Source organism: Misgurnus anguillicaudatus, chromosome 1, assembly GCF_027580225.2.
Source record: "Misgurnus anguillicaudatus chromosome 1, ASM2758022v2, whole genome shotgun sequence".
Classification (NCBI taxonomy): Eukaryota; Metazoa; Chordata; class Actinopteri; order Cypriniformes; family Cobitidae; genus Misgurnus; species Misgurnus anguillicaudatus.
The window spans coordinates 11,115,513-11,136,716 of record NC_073337.2 but is presented as its reverse complement, the minus strand read 5'-3'; the positions used below and the strand labels follow the sequence as shown (position 1 = coordinate 11,136,716).

Here is a 21,204-nt window from a genome sequence, read left to right as displayed (position 1 = left end):
GAAAAAACTATCTTTTTTAAGACTCATTTTACGCTGTTTACGCCGCCATATTTCGCCAAACCGGAAAAGGGTGAGCCGTATTTACCCGTTGCGGATATGACGTCAAGCTGATATGTGCAAGGAGCGAGCTGCAGTGTTGTGTTGTTATTGTGGGAGTTTGTTAGGCTTTATTTTAAGTCTCCCAGCTGTGCCTCTCTCTGGATTTCTTTAGTCTCTCATTATGGAAAAAAAAACTTTCCTTAAACTCCTATAGGACTGTTGTGTGTACTGTTGTGTGTATGTGTGTGGGTTGGTATATGTGGTTTACGGGGACATGAATAGTATATAATGACATGTTTATTATGCTATAAACACGAAAGTGTCCCTGTAAACTGAACGTCTTAAAAACAAACTAATTGGTACTTTTTCATAAATTAAAGACTGCCAACAAGTTTTTGTGACATTGTGGATAAGGACTGGTGTAGGTTAGAATATACAGTACAGTTTGTACAGTATAAAATGCATTGCGTCAATGGAATTGTCCCCTTAAACCACATATGGCAACATCTGTGTGTGCGTCTCAGTGTATCTATAAAGATGTGGTGCTGATGCTGCAGATCTGTATGTGTGCATACTGTTATATTAATGGACAGTAAAACACAGTAAATGTGTGGTAAATTTAAATGATGTCATCAAAACAGAAACTCAGTGTTGACCTGCCGCTTATAAACTCTGATGTTGAATTAGTGGTTTTCTCTGGCTTCTATTCTCAGGCACATGCGTGTAATTATCCTCCATCTGAACATGACACACCCTACACACACACATACGCACACACACACACACAAAGCCTGAAGTTTTTGGTTCTTCGGTATTTCACATTATTTTTGAACACTACTTTTGGCATTACACATAATACAGATGTAATTCAGCCATTCACATAACACTGTAATGATAACACAAACTCAAAGAATGTCAACAATAAAGAGTGCGTTTGAGGTTTAAATTTTCTTTTATTAACTCTGCAGAAATACTGCATCATGAATTTGTGTGTGTGTGTGTGTGTATCTCTCTCTCTCTCTCTGTGTGTATGTATGATTTATTCTAGTGTATTTTGAAAAATATTTTACATCTTTTTGTTACGTACTGTAGAGTTCTGCAGAAAAACAAACGATCATCCAAGATAAACTTGATGATAAAGTGAATGGGAAATTTTCCACTGAGTTTAAGGTTGTTATGAAATGAGACAGATGTTTTTGGTTCATGGTTTGTATATCTTCTGACTTAAATCTCTTAAATTACAGATATCATCACAGGTTGTACAGGGTATGTATATAATGAAGTCTGTATTTAATAGGTGTATAGTGAGGGTTCATTCAGGACATCACGATTAGGGTTCAAAAATGCAGACCAGCAGCCGTTTACTTTTTCCTCGTGACATTTACATTTACACAAATGTGCATATTTCTGTACTGTACACAGCATTAAAGTCAATTTACTGAAGAAGAAAAAATTTAAGATTATTATCAATATCAGACAAAGTTGAAAATCTGATTAAAAAAGATTTGTTTGAGATCTGAAATATGGAAATACTTTAGACATGTTTTAATGATGAGGCAGAATCAACTCATTCATGATAAATATGGCTCTGGTCAGGATTTGGTCTCTGATAGTCTCACATTATCTGATCAATGAATGAATGAAACTCATATGAGATACAGATCCACAGCGAGACGTTCCTCATCCACAGACAGAAGAGCCGGTGGGTGTTTGATGTCTAAATACTGTGATTACACGTGAGGAAAATGTTGTGTTTGATGGATGATTTCTCGAATACAACAACATAAGGATTGAGATGTGTGATGGTGATATCTCTGTTGACCTTCAGTTCAGCTGTAAGAACAAATATAGAAAATAACACAATCCATAAACATCAAACCTTAAAGGGCTTCACACCAGACATTCACAATTTTAAATATAGATTCCCTGAGCTCCATTTCTAATGTTACTAAAGCTAGGGCCACACCACAAGATGTTTTAAATCTTATCAAATTGCAAAATGTAAGAAACCGCAAACATGATAAAAAAAATTACGATTTACCAGATTTGTTCCTGTCACCACACACCACACATCTTAAAGGACAAGTTCGGTATTTTACACTTAAAGCCCTGTTTTCAGATTGTTTATGATGAAATAGAACGGTTTTGACTGAAATTTGGACATATGATGCTGGCCCGAGAATTTTCGCCTCCCACCTCTATAATGGCTGTATAGGTGCACTGGAACAATCCTTCCTAAAATGCATTAAACTTTTATTTACAAAGACGTGAAACTCACTGAGTGGTCAGGGGTGGTCACTGATATGCTCACACAAAAATCGCTGCAAAATACGCACTCCAACAGGTTTTATCATAGTTTTTGTCCAACTCCATTGACTTGTATTAGATGTGCTGTGAGGTACAGTATTACTCCGCGCCGAGACTTTGTTTGTATTCTTGCAATTGGCAATGGCGGATTATCGCCACCAACTGGGCTGGAGTGTCTATTATTCAAGCTCTCAACGGAAGAATATACAGGTGTGAGGCGTTTGGAAAAATAGGTCCACAAGTTTACAACGAATGCTAAAACACCTGTTGGAAATCATCTTTTGCAGCAATTTTTGTGTGAGCATATCAGTGAACACCCCTGACCACTCGGTGAGTTTCACGTCTTTGTAAACAAAAGTTTAATGCATTTTAGGAAGGATTGCTCCAGTGCACCCACACACCCACCGCAGAGGTGGGAGGTGAAACAACAAACACCCGAAAATTCTCGGGCCAGCATCGTGTGTCGAAATTTCAGTCAAAACCGTTTTATTTTACCATAAACAATCTGAAAACAGGGCTTTAAGTGTAAAATACCGAACTTGTCCTTTAAAACCCCTTCACAGGAACTCTTGCTGAAATCTCAGGGTTTCTCTCATTGTCAAGGTAAACAATCAAAATGGACGATGACTGCACCATGACTGCGGTTGTTATGTTTCATCTTTCATCAGTTCGCTTTCTGATTGGGTATTGTTTCGTTTTTACATGACAATTACATGCTTGTGCTTTTATCCCAAGGGGCAATCTTCCATGAAGCCAACACGGAAGTTACTTAAACTGCAAATCATCGACGGGCCACTGGAGTCTGGCTTCAAAAGGGAGTCAATTCCCATAGACCCCCATGTTAAAAATGCCCAACTTTACAGCAGAAATAAATGTGTGATACAAAAGGTGATTCTGATCTTTATAGCCAATTTTGCCCTTCATGACATCTATAAGGGGGGTACATTTTTTTGTAATTCATCCGTTTAAACCATATTAACGTTTAATAGCCTTAACGTTCTGCATAATAAGGGCGTGGCCACTTGAGCGACGGGTGAACTGCCAATGCTGTCACTACAGTTGAGCTAGGTGGGCGTGGTTTCAGCAAACAGTCTCCTTAGGTCCACCCACATTCCCCCTCTTTGCCAATTTTCGCTTATCCAGGAGTGACGCGCTGCCAAGAAGGCGACGACAGGCTCTGCCTACTTTTTGCTTCAAAAATGCTCTTCACAAACCTACGAGTGATGTCACAGACACTATTTTTATAATCTATGGTTTATCCTCAAGGTTCCCCCACACAACAGGATTTCTGATCTATGTCGAATAATTTCCGATTTGCGATCGGAGTGCCTCAGACGTGCCTCCGAGCAGGTTTACACGCTCTTAACACACCGCGCACAGCAGGAAAATCTGATAAGGTATTCGGTTCAACCACAAAAACAATCTAGACTTTACCTAGGATTGTTGTAAAAATTCTGCAGGATTATCATATGGTGTGTACCGGGCTTCAAGGTGTTTTGTGCCGGAATTTGTCATTTTAGTTTTGATCGTATCTAATCCTAAAGTTTGTTTTTGCCTCATCACATGTTAAATAATAACAGAAAATACATAACATAAATCCATTCCATCAGGTAATGTGTGTTGATCAAATATATTATAAAAAATGAATATTAGTCATTGGTTTGTAGATTTTGAAATTTTTCAGATCAACAGGTAAGAAACACTTAACACAAACTTTACTCTCATCATGAGTACGGCTTTGTTTTTTTGTGATAAGACACCTTTGAATAGATTTAGATCACACAAACATACAGCTCTTAAAGCACAACATTGACAGTTTTCTTGTCATCAGACTCGTCTCTCTTTTAACTGCTGATCTTCGTGAGCATCTTGTTAATGGCCTGTTTGACATGTGTTGTGGAGCTCCTGCGTCGTGTTTTTCCCTGTACGGCCCGTCTGCGCCGCACCTCGCGACACAGCTCATGAAAAGCCTCCGCCACTCCTCCACCTGTGCCCACCTGATCCACGCACGCAGAACATTCATAAAACGCACAGGCCATGTCGGCCGCCAGCCGCTCGCCCTCCTCTGTCGAGACCTGTCGGGCGTGCTCCAGATCAGCTTTGTTTCCCAACAGAACCAGCGGGACGTGTTTGGGTTTCTTCACCTCATCCAGAAGTCCCTTCAGAGGAACAACATCTTCAAAACTCCCACGGTCTGTGATGTCATAAACCAGAATCAACCCGTCTGCCCAACGCATGTGACCCTCCTTCTGTAACACATCCTCCTAAAAGCAACAACATGAAATGAGCTGCCTGAAATCATGCAAACAATCACAACTAAACATTTCTCTTTCAGGTATTGATTGGATGATGGTTAGTAGGTGTGTCACGTCAGAGCTGAATGTGAGACTGCAGTGCATTGTGGGTGATTTGTAGAGGAGGCTGGTCAGTAGTGGGCCAGTAGTGGGACTAAAGTTGGCCAGAGAAGAAAGCTACTTTAACATGTTACCAAAAAGTTACATACATAGTGTAAATGAATACAAAATAAAATCATGTAGTTGTACTATTTCATGTTATCATTTATTTAAAAAAAAATTTAAACTGAGTTTGTTGTGCGTGTCTGGGGCGCCACCCAAATGAGTGTGTATGTAGGTCAGTAAATTTGTTAAAAGCATGTGACTTGAGGCTGAGCTCTAATTGGCTTGTTTCAGATCCACCTTGGGGCGCAGCACTGTGGGCCTCAAACTCTCCCACGTTTGTTGTTAGCAAATCAATACTGTTTTTTATGTTTTTGAGGTCATGTGAACGTTCTCAGAGTCTTATAACAACGTTGCAGATTGCTGTGTAACTGCTAGTTACAGTACTGATCAGTGGAAGCAAGTGAAATATCTTGAGATAAAATAAAAAATAAATAAATAAAGGATTAAGAAGAAGGACCAGATTGAGCAGCAGGAAGTAATCGCGGTCGAGCTGAAACTGAGTGCTTTTCCAGCACTTATGGCAAATGGAGTTGGCTAACATTAGTTAGATGCTATTTAAGTCATGCCTTTTATTGTTTTCCCTGTTTGCTGTTTCAAAGTCTGCGTAATAGACTGTGTAAAATTTTGCGGCACAATTAAGCTGCCTTTGCGTGGACACGATGCTCAGATAATCTGTTTATGTGTATCAGAGTTTATTTCACACAACAGGCGTGTGTGTGTGTTACCTGTCCAGCTGTGTCCAAAATCTCCATACTAATCATCTCATCATCAATATTTGCCTGATGACGATACGTGGACTCTGTGAAGACACAAACTGAGTTCTGAGGATCTATAAACATAACTGAAGGATGGCAGAGATTAGTGAAAGATCCCAATCTTTTATAACACACCTCCACAGGTCATTCACTGACAAACATCAATCAAATTTGTTATAAAAGCACAGCTGCGTCAACACACTGTGCTAAATACTGATAGAGAGACTGACTGTTGATAACAGAGAGATGTTCTGCTCAGACATTAACATGATAATTTCACAAACTCTCTCTCTCTCTCTCTCTCTCTCTCTCTCTCATGCATTTAGCTGCAGTGTTCAGCCCAGGTGCAATCTGGGACATAATGATATCCTGTAGGTCAATGTTGCTGTGGGCAACAGTTTTTTATTTCTGTCTGCTGTTTTTGTTGCTGAAATGGAATCAGATGTAGAATTCGACCTGTTCATACACGCTTGCTCGCTCAGACGTTTCTGCATGTTTTCAAACATCTGATGTACTTCAGCCAAGCGCAAACAATATTTACTCTCCGCAGGTTCTTCTGAATCTGTGTGATGTTCAGTTCAGTTTATGATGCTGTAATCTGAATGATTCATAGACTTTCAACTTCACAGAAATTCAATTACTCACTATGAAAGGATGATTAAAAGCATCTCATTTATGTGATATGGACAGAAATAACAGCAGACAGATTTAAGTCTCTGTCACAGATGAATTCAGTTTAAGTGAACAGAATCCTACAATGATCTCCGAGAAAGATATAAAACTTTTATGTCATTTCACAAGTTCAAATTAATAATCAGATTAAGAGAAAGATAAGCATGTGTGTGTGTCTCACCGAGTGTTGGGTCGTACTCCCAGATGAAACGCTTGGTCAGGAATCTCACCACCAGAGCTAGATGGATGGACAGACAAGACAGTCATTTTTGATGAGTTGTATCTTTACAGTTAAAATCACTCTGTTAATGTATTTTTATTAAAAACATGAAGTATATTCTGTATATATAGTGGAAACAATGAACTGCTATATACTGTATCAGATCAAGGCAAATTTCAATTTCAGGTCATGACCCCTTTAACAACAATCTTGATCATATCCACCTTATTTTTGATGTAAATGTGGGTGTAAACCTTTCGGCGAGCCACTAAAGCTAATGGTAGTCGTATTACGAGGGACACAAGCGTGCCGTGCTGATTGGCTTTTCAATGTTTATTATGAAATCTGGAAGGATTGCCATAATTTGTGCAGTTAGGGGTTGCCATAATAGCTGATACAAACACAGTAAATCTCTACAGAAAATTAGTTTTTAACCATAATCCACACACCAGAGCTGAATGTGTATGTGGCGCACGCACCCATGATCTATATCCACACATTCATCCAGTAAAACCTTTTATAGAAACTGCCAGTAAACAATAAATACAATAATTGTTTAAAAACAACTAATATTATACTGATAAAATATGCTGATTTAGCTTGTTTATATTTTCTGCTAATATATGTTATTACAAAAATGCAATTACAGTACAGAATACATACGACATAAACTGCTTAGTTAATGTTTATAATAGTTCTTTATGTGTTTTTGCATACTTTTGTTATGTTTTAAATGAAAAAACAAATAATTACCTAAGGTAATGTCTCTAGTGCATAAGAAGCAATGTAATAATATTTTTCATAAAACAAAAACAATACTGAATACATGTGATAGTTTAATATAATACTGGTATGCTTCTGTGCTTTTATAGTTGCGCAACGAAGATCCGTCACCCCTTGAGCAACAACACAAAATAATTTTTCAGTTATCCCTTCTTCAGTTCATCTTCCCACTGGGTTATACATGGGAGGTGTAGTAAATATTTACCATAACTGTTTTAATCATGTTTTCTGCGTGCTCCCACAACACTGTTTTCAACCAGCCGGCTATTGAAAAGAAATACGTCAAATCACTTACTTCTGCGTTCGCAAATAAGGTGGATATAACATTCAGTGTTACACAGGTTTGAAACTACAGGAGTTTTGTTTTGAATGAAATATTTCTTTTAAGGGTTTTTAAGAGATGCACAGGTGGGTCTGATACTGAAAGATCTATTTATCCATCAGCTGAAGTGAATCTGCTGTTTTTATCTGATTTTTTTCTATAGTCTGTTTCCCACAAACTCTCATCATCCCAGACTGCCGGCAAACTCATCTTTACTAATATCATACCAATCCCAGCATGCATCTCTCTGGCTCTCTCTCTTTCTGTGTGTATGTTTAAGTATCATTAAGTGTCTGAATCCAAAATTAGAATCTGCTGCTGTGTTTATTAAACATGTTGTCTAATGGTTAGAGTGTCTGTTGTGTTTAGGGCTGTCACAATGATTAAATAATTGTCTTGTCACGATTGTTTGACCTCATCGCGATTATTTCAGATCACCGCAATGATTGCACATCTCTTTAAAAACACAAGAGGGAGCTGCAGCGCCTGTATAAATGAGACCGTATCAGATAACGCTTCTTAAGTGACAATGTAACGCGATACATTGCAAAGCCGTTCAATACAGTGGAAAAACAGCATTTAAAGAAATGCTGCAAAACTTTAATAAGCAGTATGAACTGCCAGGTAAAACATTTCCAAAACAGCAATTCCAAATTTAGGGAAGTAAAGGATGCTATTCGTAATGATCTTTTTGCAGCCACTACAAACTTGTGGTCCAGTACTAATATATGACTAGCTACTATTTAAGGCTAATCCTAGACACTTTATTGTGTTTATTTCTTATGAAGAATTTTTTGTTTTTGAAAGATATATTCATTAAATAATTAAATGTGTTATGTGTATTAATATTTACTGCCAGGTAAACCTTGGAAAAGATTTAATTTAAATAATCACAACAATGTGTAAAAAATTATTTCATGAACAAACAAAAAAAATGTAAGAGAATTAAATGTCAAATCAATAAAACAGGCAATTAATCGTCATTATCACCACAATTTATTAGGCAATTAATCGGCAGCCAAATGTCATAATCGTGACAGCCCTAGAACTTGTGTTGAACAGAAATTCAGCAGGAGATCACTGAGTCATTTCCTCAAGCTGAAGGTCAACGATCTCTTTTTGACCCTACACAAACTTTCCCACAATTCCCTTTCACTGACACACGCACATACATGCACATACTTTCCTCAGCATGTTCATGATCTGCACCGCACATATGAACACACACGCGCACGCACACACACACACACACACACACACACACACACACACACACACACACACACACACACACACACACACACAGATGTATATCAGCAGGTGCGAGCAGTAGCTTGTTCTCTTACAAGCCAAACAGAAAATACAACAACCCTCATACTGTCTGATCCGTCTGATCTCCAGAAAAACAGACTGAGACTCATAAATGACTGTAGACAGATTTACTGTAAATAAACAAGATGAAGGCCAATGAAGTACAGTGATGATGAGTTGATGTGTTTGTGAGAGAGAAACAGATAGACAGAGCTGACAGAGAGACACAGAGAGAGAGGGAGAGAGAGACAGACAGACAGAGAGACACACAAACAGAGAGACACAGACAGACAGAGAGAGAGAGACAGATACAGAGAGAGGTTTGAGGTTTAAAACATATTTACTCATTCGTCATAAATCCTTCCAAATCATCATAAAACAAACAGCAACAATTCAGTCAATTCAGATTACGGTTCATTACATCTTTAAAACCAACATTTCAACCTCCTCGACCTCACACAACCCCCCCCCCCCATTTTAATTCAAGCAGCCAGCATCCTTTTCAGAACTTTTTCTGTATTGACTGAGCCAGTACCCACAATCCTATTTGTCCGTGTCCCCCAAATTGCCAACTTGACTGATCCCAACAGGTAATTTAGCAAAACCATTTTTCTTCGTTCACTGACTATACTTTGGACGACTGATAAAAACTTGGTAAGAAAATTCCTCACCCATGTTTTCTACAAAAATCTTTAAAAAATAAAAAAGGCCTCTTAACCTCCCACACTGGATGAACAAATGTTCTACCGTTTCATCTCTCCCACAAAAAGGACACTCCCTTCCACTGCAAATCTGCTGTCACTTCTCAATGGGAGGCTTGTACAGAGATCTCCAACTTCCTTTTTTACCAATGTCCTGAAATAATCCCAACTCTGGAGTTTTAACTTCCACACTTGGTAAAAAACTGCAGCTGCAGCCCTGCTGCGAATGAGTTTCCAGTGCTTCTCTGCAGGCTCCAGGCAGCGCTGAGCGTACTTCCTCCAACATCTGATCCAAGAGACGTACAGAACAGATTCCTGTCTCATGCTGAAGTGAAACTGTGGTAATCAACCCATTATCATCCCTTAGATGTTCGATCTTAGTACATCCCGCTTTGACCAGTCAGTTCCTCACACTGTTCAAAAACAAAATGTTTGTTTGCATCAAAACATTGTGAAACAAAGGTTCTCCCTTGATCCAGTCCTGTGGTCGCAAAATCTCTCTGGTCACAGTAAAAGTCATACTCCACACTTTCAACATGGATTTGTAGAAAGAAGTAAAATGGTTACAATGCAGTTTTTAACTTTCAGTTAACAGCTGCTTGTTGTATCCCAGATTCAATGTTTCCCTTAGCAGAGTGCATGCCACATTCGTCCACTCCACGTCCTCTTTATACAACAGTCTCTGCACTGCCTGTAATGGAAAAGTGTGGATCCTGCTCTTACGTCAATCAGACTTTCTCTGGTTACTTTTAACAATGTCATCTGATGGCTCTAAAACGTTGAGTCTGTGCCATAACATAGAGATGGCTAGGTTATTTGTAACCAAAACTCTACCCCTGTAGGATAGCTCTGGCAATAGCAATTTCCATTTAAACAACTTAGCAGACACCTTCTCCAGCATACCCTCCCAGTTCTTTTTCCTATAACTTTCTACTCCTAGAAACACTTTTATTCCTTCTCTTCCCCAATGCAAACCTCCAGGAAGTTGAGGTGGCCCACCATTTTCCCACTGGCCCACAAAAAAACCATTACTTTTCCCAAAGTGACTTTAGCTGAAGAAGTATTTGTATGTCTTTTTGCCCAGTAATAAAAATAGATACATCATCCACATAGGCCGACACAAAAACTCTTGACTCCTTTGGGTCTCCTGGAACTACAGAACCCTTTTATTCATTCCTTAATTAGCATAAAAGGGGCTCAATTGCTAGACTATATAATTGCCCTGAGAGAGGACACCCCTTCCGTATCCCCCTTTTTTTACAGGCAATGGATAAGTCAAACCATTCTTCATCTTAAGCATTATTGAAGCTCCTCTACCATGAAATAAAAACATCCCCAAACCCAAAAGATCCCAGGACTTTGTAAATTTATTCATGACCCACCCGATCAAAAGCTTTCTCCTGATCAATGGATAAAACTCCCACGTTGCAATTTTATTTATAGATACATTAATAACATCTCTTTATTTTGCCAATATTTTGTAGTCTGAGCACATCAAAGAAATAGGCCACCAATTTCTTAAAGAACCAAGATCTCCACTCTTTGGTAAAAGAGAGCTCACAGCCCTCTGACAGCTAGTTGGTAACGTGCCTTTTTCAAAACATTCAGAACAAATTTCATAAATTCAACTAAAACAGTCCAAAAAATCTTATTAAATTCAGCCAGTAAACCATCTATTCCTGGTGACCGCCCTGTGGACAGTTGCTGAACTGCATCTGTAAGTTAATTGAAGTTAATCATACAATCTAAAAATGGCTGGGTTATTTTTGACCCATAATGGGTAAATACTGGACAGAACACATGCTGGGTTAAGAATTACCCAATGTTGGGTTGCTGTTATGCAACCATGGGGTATAATAACCCAGCAGTTGGGTTAAAACAACCCAGCATTGGGTCCATTTTAACCCAGCGGAGTGTAGTGTAGTGTCAAGCTTTTCCTTATCCCTAGGTTGCAACTTTGGGAGTCCTTGTAATAATTGTGCCATGTTCTCAAAGTCACAGTCAATGTGTCTATACAAATCAGCATAAAAATTCATTGCCATTTCCCTCATTTCTGTTGGATACGATATTAATGTTCCGTTCTCTTTGCCAGTGGCGGCCGGTGACTCCTTTTTTCGAGGGCGCTTGATGCAAAGTTCATCACAACATGTATGTAGCCCGTCCATGTGTGTGGTTCCTTTTTTCAAAATATGTGTTCTGCGCGTCGAGAGATCCTGTGTGCATCACACGCTTGTCAAAATAAGTGCCTGCTGCATACGCGTCTAAAGGTTTTATGATAAAAGAGATGCTCGCATTTGCCAGATACTCGCATAATTTAATGCGTAATCGGAGTTTACTGTTAAGGGAGGCTCTTGCGTGTATTTTGTGAACATGAGCATCTCTTTAATCATAAACCGTTTTAACACGTGTGCAGCAGGCACTTATTTTGACAAGATATGTGATGCACATGGTTCACATGATGCAACAAACACATATTTTGAAAACGCAAGCAACACACATCACACTCCTAACACTTATTTTGAATAAGCGCCCCTCGGATGAGCAGTCACGAGCCGCCACTGCTCTTTGCGCAGGTGAAGTATGCGCTTTTGCTGTGCAACTTTCCTCTCTAGATTAAAGAAATAAGAAGTGGGAGCGGCAATGTCCTTAATAGAAGAAATTCTTGCTCTTATTAAAGTGCCCTTCGCTCTTTCCTCCAAGATAGATCTTAATTCAAGTTTCTTACTCTTAAAAAATTCATGTACCAAACACTTTCCATACATACTGTATAATTTCCATCTCCAACTGCTTAATTTTCTTTTTAACACACACAGTAGTATTGTAGGAAAAATTAAGACAAAAAAAACTTTATTTGTGTTTTTCCCACCTTCCACCATTGTGTCACTTTCAAAATTGCCTATATTCAATTTCCACATTTTCCAAAAAACACCAAACTTCTCACAAAAAGACCTATCCTGCAGTAATTTAGAATTAAAATGCCAATAAAACCTAGGGCGTGCTATTGGTAATATTAAAATCCATGGTGACAGCATGATGATCAGAAAAACCATTAGGGAAAATGTTAAAGGGGACATTCCATGAAAATCATACTTTCTACATGTTTAAGTGCTATAATTGGGTCCCCAGTGCTTCTACCAACCCAGAAAATGTGAAAAATAGCAACCCTGTAACTTTGTTTTGGTAAGGCTCTCTCTGCAAGCATTTGAATATAGGTCATTCGGATTTCGCTCCCCCCATGACGTATTAAGGGGAGCTTATTATAATGATACCGCCCCTTCATCTGCGCTATCCAATCATGAAGCGGCCTCACAAGTGCGAGAGACAGAGAGAAAAAATGAGCACGACGCGTTTGTATTCCCTCAAACACAAACAGCATTAAACGTGTTGTTTTATTACAGATCATTTAAATGTGCTTGAGTGTTTGTGGACGTGTATTTTATTGTAACATGATGAAAATCATTGTGCCTGTTTAAAACACTGGCAGCAGCATGAGACAAAAAGTCTTTATTTTTATTCCACAATGTTCCCCATCTGCTGATAAACATGTATTTAGTATGCATAAAACAGATGATTGACTTTTTAAACTTGTTCAAATAAATAATGCTTACTAACTTCTTTCGTGAGAGAATCTCCCTGATGCTCTGTGAGGTCTACAGCGCAAGCGCTTGAGACTCCGCCCACCTGAGCAGCTCATTTGTATTTAAAGGGATACACACAAAAACGGTGCATTTTTGCTCAGACCCATAAACAGGGTTATAAATTAACTTTTTTGACCACCAGCCAATGTGGCTGGTAACTTTCTAAAGTTACCAGCCAATCAGCATTTCCACTAGCCAATTTTTTCCCGGTGAAAATAAGAGAAATTATGAGTGCCACTGAATGCAACAATGATTCGCTTTTTCTTTCGCGTACATGCGACAATCCTGAAAAAACATGACAACATATTTGTGATCAAATGCAAGCTTTCTTCGTTTCTCTGTGCAAGAAGTGTGCAATATACAATGTCCTTTGCTTAACCCACTATTCTAAAGTGCAACAGGTACTGCGAAAGATAAATATGTATTTAAAAATATTTAAGTATAATCTTCATCATACCTAACATTATTAACATGTTTAGAGGCATAATGGCATAAAATGTTTGGAAATAATGTTTGAATGCAGTTGCGCGAGCGGATGAACGCAAAGACGCGCGTGGACATGGATACATGCGTGCACGCGTCAGTGCGACTGCTTCATCGCTTTTACAAGCGTAAATTGGGTAACTGCATTGCATATAGATCTTATCTTTGTAAAGGAATACACTAGTTAACTGCTAAAATTTAAACTTGAGAGTTACACCTGGGCACAAAAGATTTACCCTGGGGCAGCCCTGACTTTTAGTCTATCCTTCCTGCTCTGCCAGTTCGTTCTCCTTCTTCCTTGTGTTTTCTAGTGGAAGCGCTCAGTTCGTTTCCATGGTTTCTCGCACTGGTTTCGCTGCAAACTGCCCGCAGCAAGTGTGCGAATAAAACATCATCGCGTAGAATTACGGCACAGTGTTGATGGGAAATGTAGGAAGTACTGCCAGAGGGATAAACGTCCGAGAGCTTTATGTATCATGCATGCAAGGCCTCATGCATCACTGGCCAAACTGGCTAGTAAGTTTTTACGAACACCCGCCAAAATTAATTTTAACCCGCATTTGGCGGGTTGACGGGTGTTAATTTAGAACCCTGCCCATAAAGTGCCTATTTAACATGCCACAATAAATTACCTATATGGTATTTTGAGCTAAAACTTCACATTTGTACTCTGGGGACATCAGAGATTTCTTTAATATCTTAAAAACGTCTTGTGGAATGTCCCCTTTAACATTAGATACTCTATTAAAGCAACACTAAAGAGTTTTTGCTCTTTGCTTCCTCTACAGGTTGGAAGCGGAATTGTCTATTACCACTGTCTTAAATAATTTAGCCTACTGCAGCAAAGCTGGCTCTGATTGGATTGTAACTTTCCGTAAAGCAAGTTTTTGTAGTTTTTACTTGAACTAGAGGACCGCGACCCGACGGTTGGAAACTTCTTTAGTGCATTTTTTTCGCCGATAGAGTGCTGCAAAGCGAATGTGAAAGTGCCGTTCATCCAGTTTCGAGTGGATGAACGACTGAAACTTTTTTGGAAACGTTATTTTAAGGTAAAAAAACTCTTTGGTGTTGCTTTAATATTTGTCTAATCTTGCTACAGTTACATTAGAATCTAGTATTTTCACCCATGTATACTATCTTACCATGGCCAGGAAGGGCAAAAATAAATTACAATGGTAAATTACTTGTTTACAAGATTAAAAACAAATTTACAAGTTTTTTAACAAATTTACAATGAGTGAATAAATGTACAAGTTTTTTTTTACAAATTTACATGTGTTTAAACAAATTTACAATGAGCGAACAAAATTACAAATTTTAAAACAAATTTACAAGCTTTTCAACAAATTTACAAGCTTTTCAACAAATTTACAAGTGTTAAAACAAATTTACAATGAGCGAACAAAATTACAAGTTTTAAAACAAATTTAAGTTTTTTACTGAAAGGGTAGGTACAATACACTGATGTCGCCCATCCGAGCCTCCGGTGGGAACAAACCTGAAAGTATAGCCGTTAATCACATGATAGTTGCAAATGCAATGTTGTGTATTAGGCTGTACATCCTATTAACGGAAAGAGACTGATAATATATCCTTTCATCGCTTCCCGAGTGACTCAAAGGGATACTGGACCTTATTTTAAGGTATGTGAAATAGCTTTAGTTAGCTAACGCTAGCTTTCCAAGTTTCACACATTTTGGATGGCAGTTATCAAAATAATTCACTGACTTTCTCATTAGATTACTAATGTTTGGGTACTCCGAACTTTTTAATCAGGACTGCCTTGTTCGTTCACTCCCGGGGTTACATAGACTGAAACAGGGAAGCGTGACGAGTTTGTAAATTGAGTTTGTAAATTTGTTTTAAAACTTGTAATTTTGTTCACTTATTGTAAATTTGTTAAAAAACTTGTAATTTTGTTCGCTCATTGTACATTTGTTAAAAAAACTTGTACATTTGTTAAAAAACTTGTACATTTGTTAAAAAACTTGTAAATGTGTTAAAAAACTTGTAAATTTGTTCGCTCATTGTAAATTTGTTTAAATACTTCTAAATTTGTTTTAAAAACTTGTACATTTGTTCACTTATTGTAAATTTGTTAAAAAACTTGTAATTTTGTTCGCTCATTGTAAATTTGTTAAAAAAACTTGTACATTTATTCACTCATTGTGCATTTGTTTAAAAACTTGTACATTTGTTAAAAAACTTGTAAATGTTTTATAAAACTTGTAAATTTGTTCGCTTATTGTAAATTTGTTAAAAAACTTGTAATTTTGTTCGCTCATTGTAAATTTGTTAAAAAAATGTGTACATTTATTCACTCATTGTACATTTGTTTAAAAACTTGTACATTTGTTAAAAAACTTGTAAATGTGTTAAAAAAAACTTGTAAATTTGTTCGCTCGTTGTAAATTTGTTTAATAAATACTTGTAAATTTGTTAAAAAAAACTTGTAAATTTGTTCACTTATTGTAAATTTGTTAAAAAACTTGTAATTTTGTTCGCTCATTGTAAATTTGTTAAAAAAATGTGTACATTTATTCACTCATTGTACATTTGTTTAAAAACTTGTACATTTGTTAAAAAACTTGTAAATGTGTTAAAAAAACTTGTAAATTTGTTCGCTCGTTGTAAATTTGTTTAATAAATACTTGTAAATTTGTTAAAAAAAACTTGTAAATTTGTTCACTTATTGTAAATTTGTTAAAAAACTTGTAATTTTGTTCGCTCATTGTAAATTTGTTGAAAAGAACTTGTACATTTATTCACTCATTGTACATTTGTTTAAAAATTTGTACATTTGTTAAAAAACTTGTAAATGTGTTAAAAAACTTGTAAATTTGTTTTTAATCTTGTAAATAAGTAATTTACCATTGTAATTTATTTTTGCACTTCAAGGCCACCGTACTATCTGGTTGTCTAATTCATATTCCACCACACATCCATTAACATAAACTCTTTAATGATATTAGAAAGAGCATTACTAGACAGTGAGTGAGACTCCTCTAAAAGAAAATTTTTGGTGCAATTCCAATCCCCACACATTATTATGCAAGAATCATTGTCACATTTTCTTATTGCACTCTGCAATTTTCTAAACAATTCCACACAATCTGATCCATTATTTGGAGCATATACATTTATGAAAATAATTTTTAATTCATTTATTTCTCCTATGACCATTAAAACTCTACCCTTTTTTATTTCTTCAGTTGACACAACTCAAGTTGTTTCAACTCTTTGAAAGTAAAATAGCTACTCCAGCGCTTGTATTTGACCCATGACTGAAGAAACTCTCCCCCTTTCACCATCTACACTATTCTGCTTCATTTTTACAATCTGTATGTTTCTTGCAAAATACAGACAGACAGATACAGAGAGAGAAAAACAGACAGATCCTCTGTGGTTTAGTTCAGTTGTATCTCTTCTGATGAGAGGTCTTATATTAATAAAGTCACATTTTCCTGCTGATCTTTGGTGGTCTGAATGTTTTAGGTCTGTATGTTTAGTTGTGTTATTTTCTCCTGTCATCTGTGAGTATTAAACAGTGTCTCTACTGAATAACTGAGTAACCTCCATAACACAAATAATTGGATTTTTTCAATGCTTCATGTAAGAACTGAGCAATTCTCACAAACAAATCATCAGAGTCACAGAAACATTGATCTTTCTTTAAATGATTATTCAGAGTGATTTAAGACCATCAGACAGGGATCTGACCCTACGGTCACTGATAAGGGCACATGGGTTTATTTAATCTATCCCTGATAAAACAAAGCACCGCTCATTAGATTTGCCAACCTTTGCTGTGTTAGAGGCATTTCTGAAACCCTCAGTAATAAAACATAAACCAATATGTGATCAATTTAACAAACACACCTTAAGAAAAAAAGGTGTGATCAACACTGATTGTTTATTACACTGAAAACAACAAATCTGAACATTCAGAGAATGTCAGAGAAAAAACAGCATGAATATAAAACAGCAGTAGTGAAGGCTTACTGTGATGGGATGAGATGTTGTGTGTCTTTATCTGAGAAGCAGAACACTTTACATTTGATCTTTATTTAGTTTCATTGTTGTCTAGAGAAACAGACAGAGATATTTAAGAGATCTCCTGTGTGTCAATGAAATGATCAGCTGCTTTATCTTCTAGCAGCTCTCAATGCTTCTCAAAACAACTAAAGAACAAACGATTTCTGTAGCAGAAAACAATGAAGCCAAAGTTTATCCGTCAATCATCAACTGAAGTTAAAACACAATATGATCTGCTTTACTTTAGACCATAGAGACCATAAAAAACTCTTCACACTACTGGAAATATAACCTCCTCGTGTTTATTTTACAAATAACATCACATTCCGCTGAACATTCCTAACGTTTTATTTAATCCTATTGTGTTTACAGTATATCATCTGAAGTTTATTTCTCTTATTTCAGGACACAACCCAACATCTTTGTCACTGATATTTGATTCACCCATTAAGATTAAACTGACAACAGACAAAAACATTGGCAGCGGCTATTTCCACTAAGTGCAATATCTGGATTTTCTTAGCGATGTGCAATATTAAAATCCCTTCCTACACCGACCCCTAAACATAATCAATAAAATACTTTTCATCTTAATAAACACTCTTTAGGCACTTTACTTCTACTTTTCAAACATTTTATTAGTTTTTATTGAAAATAAATCTCTTTTCGATGTGATAAGAAGAGTGATAACAGCAAAAGGCGGATTCATTTCAAACCAGTGACATTGAATCAAAAGCCAGTCCAACAAACCACATGCTCTTGCCTACACCATTGAAGACCTTGATTTTTGTGTGACTTTTTTAAACTTTAGTGATCCAACCAGACACACACACAAACACACAGACTTACCGGATTTGCCCACTCCTGCTCTGCCAAAAACTGCCAGTTTCACCTCTGGACTCTTCGCCATGGTGACAGCAGCCACAAAAACAGAACGAGCCAATCACAGATCAGATATTAATGACCGTAGTCACACTGTCCGCAATCCATCGTCAGCTGAAAACATCAACACATGACAGACAGTGTAAGATTCATAACATCAGTCATTATAATATAATTGTTATTATACCACGGGTCTGTTGAATGCTTTCTTCTTATTGGCTGAGAAATGTTCCATGGGTGTTGATTATTTTTCTGTAAACCGCACACGTAACTGTTTAAATGTCTTAAAAATAGGCACCAAAGCAATTTTTGTGGTAACCATGGTTTAAGAGGAATAATTGACCTTTAAATTATTTGAAAATAATGCACACCCGCGCTTTGCGTCATGCCACATTACCACCTTGGATGTGCATTATTATTTTATTATATTCAACGACCCGTCGTCAATTATTCCTTACTTATATACATATATTATATTATAATTATTATATTGTATTATTAATTATACATATATTTGTTATTATATATATATCATGAATTTAACTGAATCAGTTGATTCATGTGTATGAGGCAGTTAAATTCCTGATATGTACGAAATAATTGACGACTGGCTGTTGAATTATTCGAAAATAATGCACACTCTAGGTGGCAATGTGGCACGACGTGTGCATTATTTCTAATAATTCAAAGGACCGGAGTCAATTATTCCTCTTATACCATGGTTACCAAAGACATTGCTTTGGTGGTTATTTTAAGACATTTGACAGGTCAGGTGTGCGTTAAAAATGAAAAATAATGCGTACCTGTCAACATTTCTCAACCAATCTGAATAAAGCATTCAACAGACCCGTGGTATAACGTAGATTAACCAACGCTTATAGAGAACTAACAACACAAACATACATTTCTATGCTCCTAGCACATTGAAAAACATCACATTTCTAGTTTTGTCAGTTGAGAAATATTTTATTGGTCAGATTTTGTTCTGTGAGTCATTTGTTTGATATGTAATCATTTAAATCAGCTGTCATTCATGTGCTCAAATTGAGTCCTGAGGGTCTTTAGTCTTACACAGGGTCCTTATATGGTAGAGTTGTGTACAGGCAGAGGTTTGAAGTACTGTATGAATGCCGTCTATTTGCCAAGTGTGTCTGTACAGATTACTGATCAGATTCTGATGTTTAAAGCTCTTAAACTGAACACTTGTGAACTGAAGGGGTTTGAGGTGGATGATGCTGACAAACACACAACGTTGTGAGACTCAAAACAAAACAATCAATATCGGACTAAAAACGTTTTTATTCCTTTCTCAAAATGCATTTATATCATGAAGTTTTTTTTATCATGGTAATGTCTCAAAATAAGATACTCAACAACACTGATTCCTACAATAATAACTGCCCATTGAAATAATTTCATTTCATACAGATACAAATGTGATGTACAGTAAATGTGATATGATGCAGTCACGTGACCTTTATCAATGACACTTACATGACAGCACAAGCATTTTCTCATTAAATATCAAAGTTTACATCAACAGAATCATCATCTGTCCAGTAATGCATATGAACATAACACACGTATTTATAGCAACAGTGACGTCACCACCATGGTTGTGATGCAATAACAGCGTCCGTCATTATGTCAGTTATATTATGATATGTCATTTAAATAGTACGGTGATATGTCACATGTCATTGACTCTTAATGTTTGCCTATTTAAATTTTTCTACAGTGTTTATAAACTTGTGTGTGTGTGCGCGTGTGTGTGTGAGCAGTAAAAGTGCGCGCTTACCGTGAGATCCTGCAGAGATCACACCAGATCTGATGATGAGGATGAGAATGAGGCGTGAGTGTGGATGCGGCTGAGAGATCAGACATTCAGTGCGTGTGTCTGTGAGGGGTCCGCCTACACACTGACGTCACGCGCCATCAACAGTGACGCAACAGCGACATCTACTGGATAAGAACAGGCAGAACGCACAACTATGTGTGTGTGATTTAAACTCGCATTAAAAAGTTGATAATTCAAGTAAATTATATAATGTTTTTTTCTTCCAAATGTATATAAAAATTGCACGGGGGTATTTATAAATAATATTGCTAAATTTTGTAAGCAGATGTCGTTTCGTTTTATTTCTGTTGCAATGTCCTTATTGTTTTACATTTTTATGTTTCCTCTTATATCAATATCATTTTTCATTCGGTCAATCTTTTATTTAAAAAAAGTTAATTAATTGCATAGCATAGCCTTGCATGAAGTGACGTCACGTGCGACAGGAAACCGGGTAAACGTTTTATGTACAAAAAAATATTTAAAATTGTGACGTTTCGTGGTAAGTTTGTCTCGGTATATTTGATCAAATTAAAGAAATTAGTATGATGATATCAACACGACATAAAATAGCTTAACGTATTGCGAATAAACTTCGCGTTATTTGCCTCAATTAACTGTAGTTTCGTTTGAAGTCTTCTGGTTTGTTCCGGTGGTTACATAACCACTATAAACCCACACAACACAATTATCATTTTCACAGCCAAGATAAATAAATAATGATATATCACTTATAATACAGTTTTTTTCGATTGCTAAA

General features: G+C 36.9%; 2 protein-coding genes across 5 annotated transcripts in view; one reads left to right on the top strand and one right to left on the bottom strand.

Annotated features, from left to right (window-relative positions):
- LOC129432543 (protein mono-ADP-ribosyltransferase PARP12) overlaps window positions 1-21,204 on the top strand; it is a 164,730-nt gene that overhangs the window by 97,197 nt on the left and 46,329 nt on the right. The window lies entirely within an intron of this gene.
- Window positions 1,033-20,558, bottom strand: rerg (RAS-like, estrogen-regulated, growth inhibitor). Of its 4 annotated transcripts, none has more exons than XR_008640061.2 (6): window positions 20,406-20,558; window positions 18,575-18,721; window positions 6,414-6,470; window positions 5,531-5,646; window positions 4,138-4,610; window positions 1,033-1,872 (listed from the first exon to the last, which is right to left on the bottom strand). XR_008640061.2 is itself a non-coding variant. In XM_055190689.2 (6 exons), exons 2-6 carry the CDS (start codon window positions 18,633-18,635, stop codon window positions 1,864-1,866), a joined length of 510 nt encoding a protein of 169 aa, XP_055046664.1. In that variant the 5' UTR covers window positions 18,636-18,721; window positions 20,406-20,558; the 3' UTR covers window positions 1,033-1,863. The 4 variants fall into 4 exon arrangements, 3 of the variants coding, with proteins under 3 accessions (XP_055046664.1, XP_055046662.1, XP_055046663.1); XM_055190689.2 differs by having other exon boundaries at window positions 4,344-4,610; XM_055190687.2 differs by lacking the exon at window positions 1,033-1,872 and having other exon boundaries at window positions 2,865-4,610.

Coding starts and splice junctions, on each gene's coding strand:
- rerg (XM_055190687.2), bottom strand. CDS start 18,635: ATGGCGAAGAGTCCAGAGGTGAAACTGGCAGTTTTTGGCAGAGCAGGA. Junction 6,471..18,574: donor AGCAGGAGTGGGCAAATCCG/GTAAGTCTGTGT, acceptor CCATCCATCTAG/CTCTGGTGGTGAGATTCCTG. Junction 5,647..6,413: donor GGAGTACGACCCAACACTCG/GTGAGACACACA, acceptor GCCATCCTTCAG/TTATGTTTATAGATCCTCAG.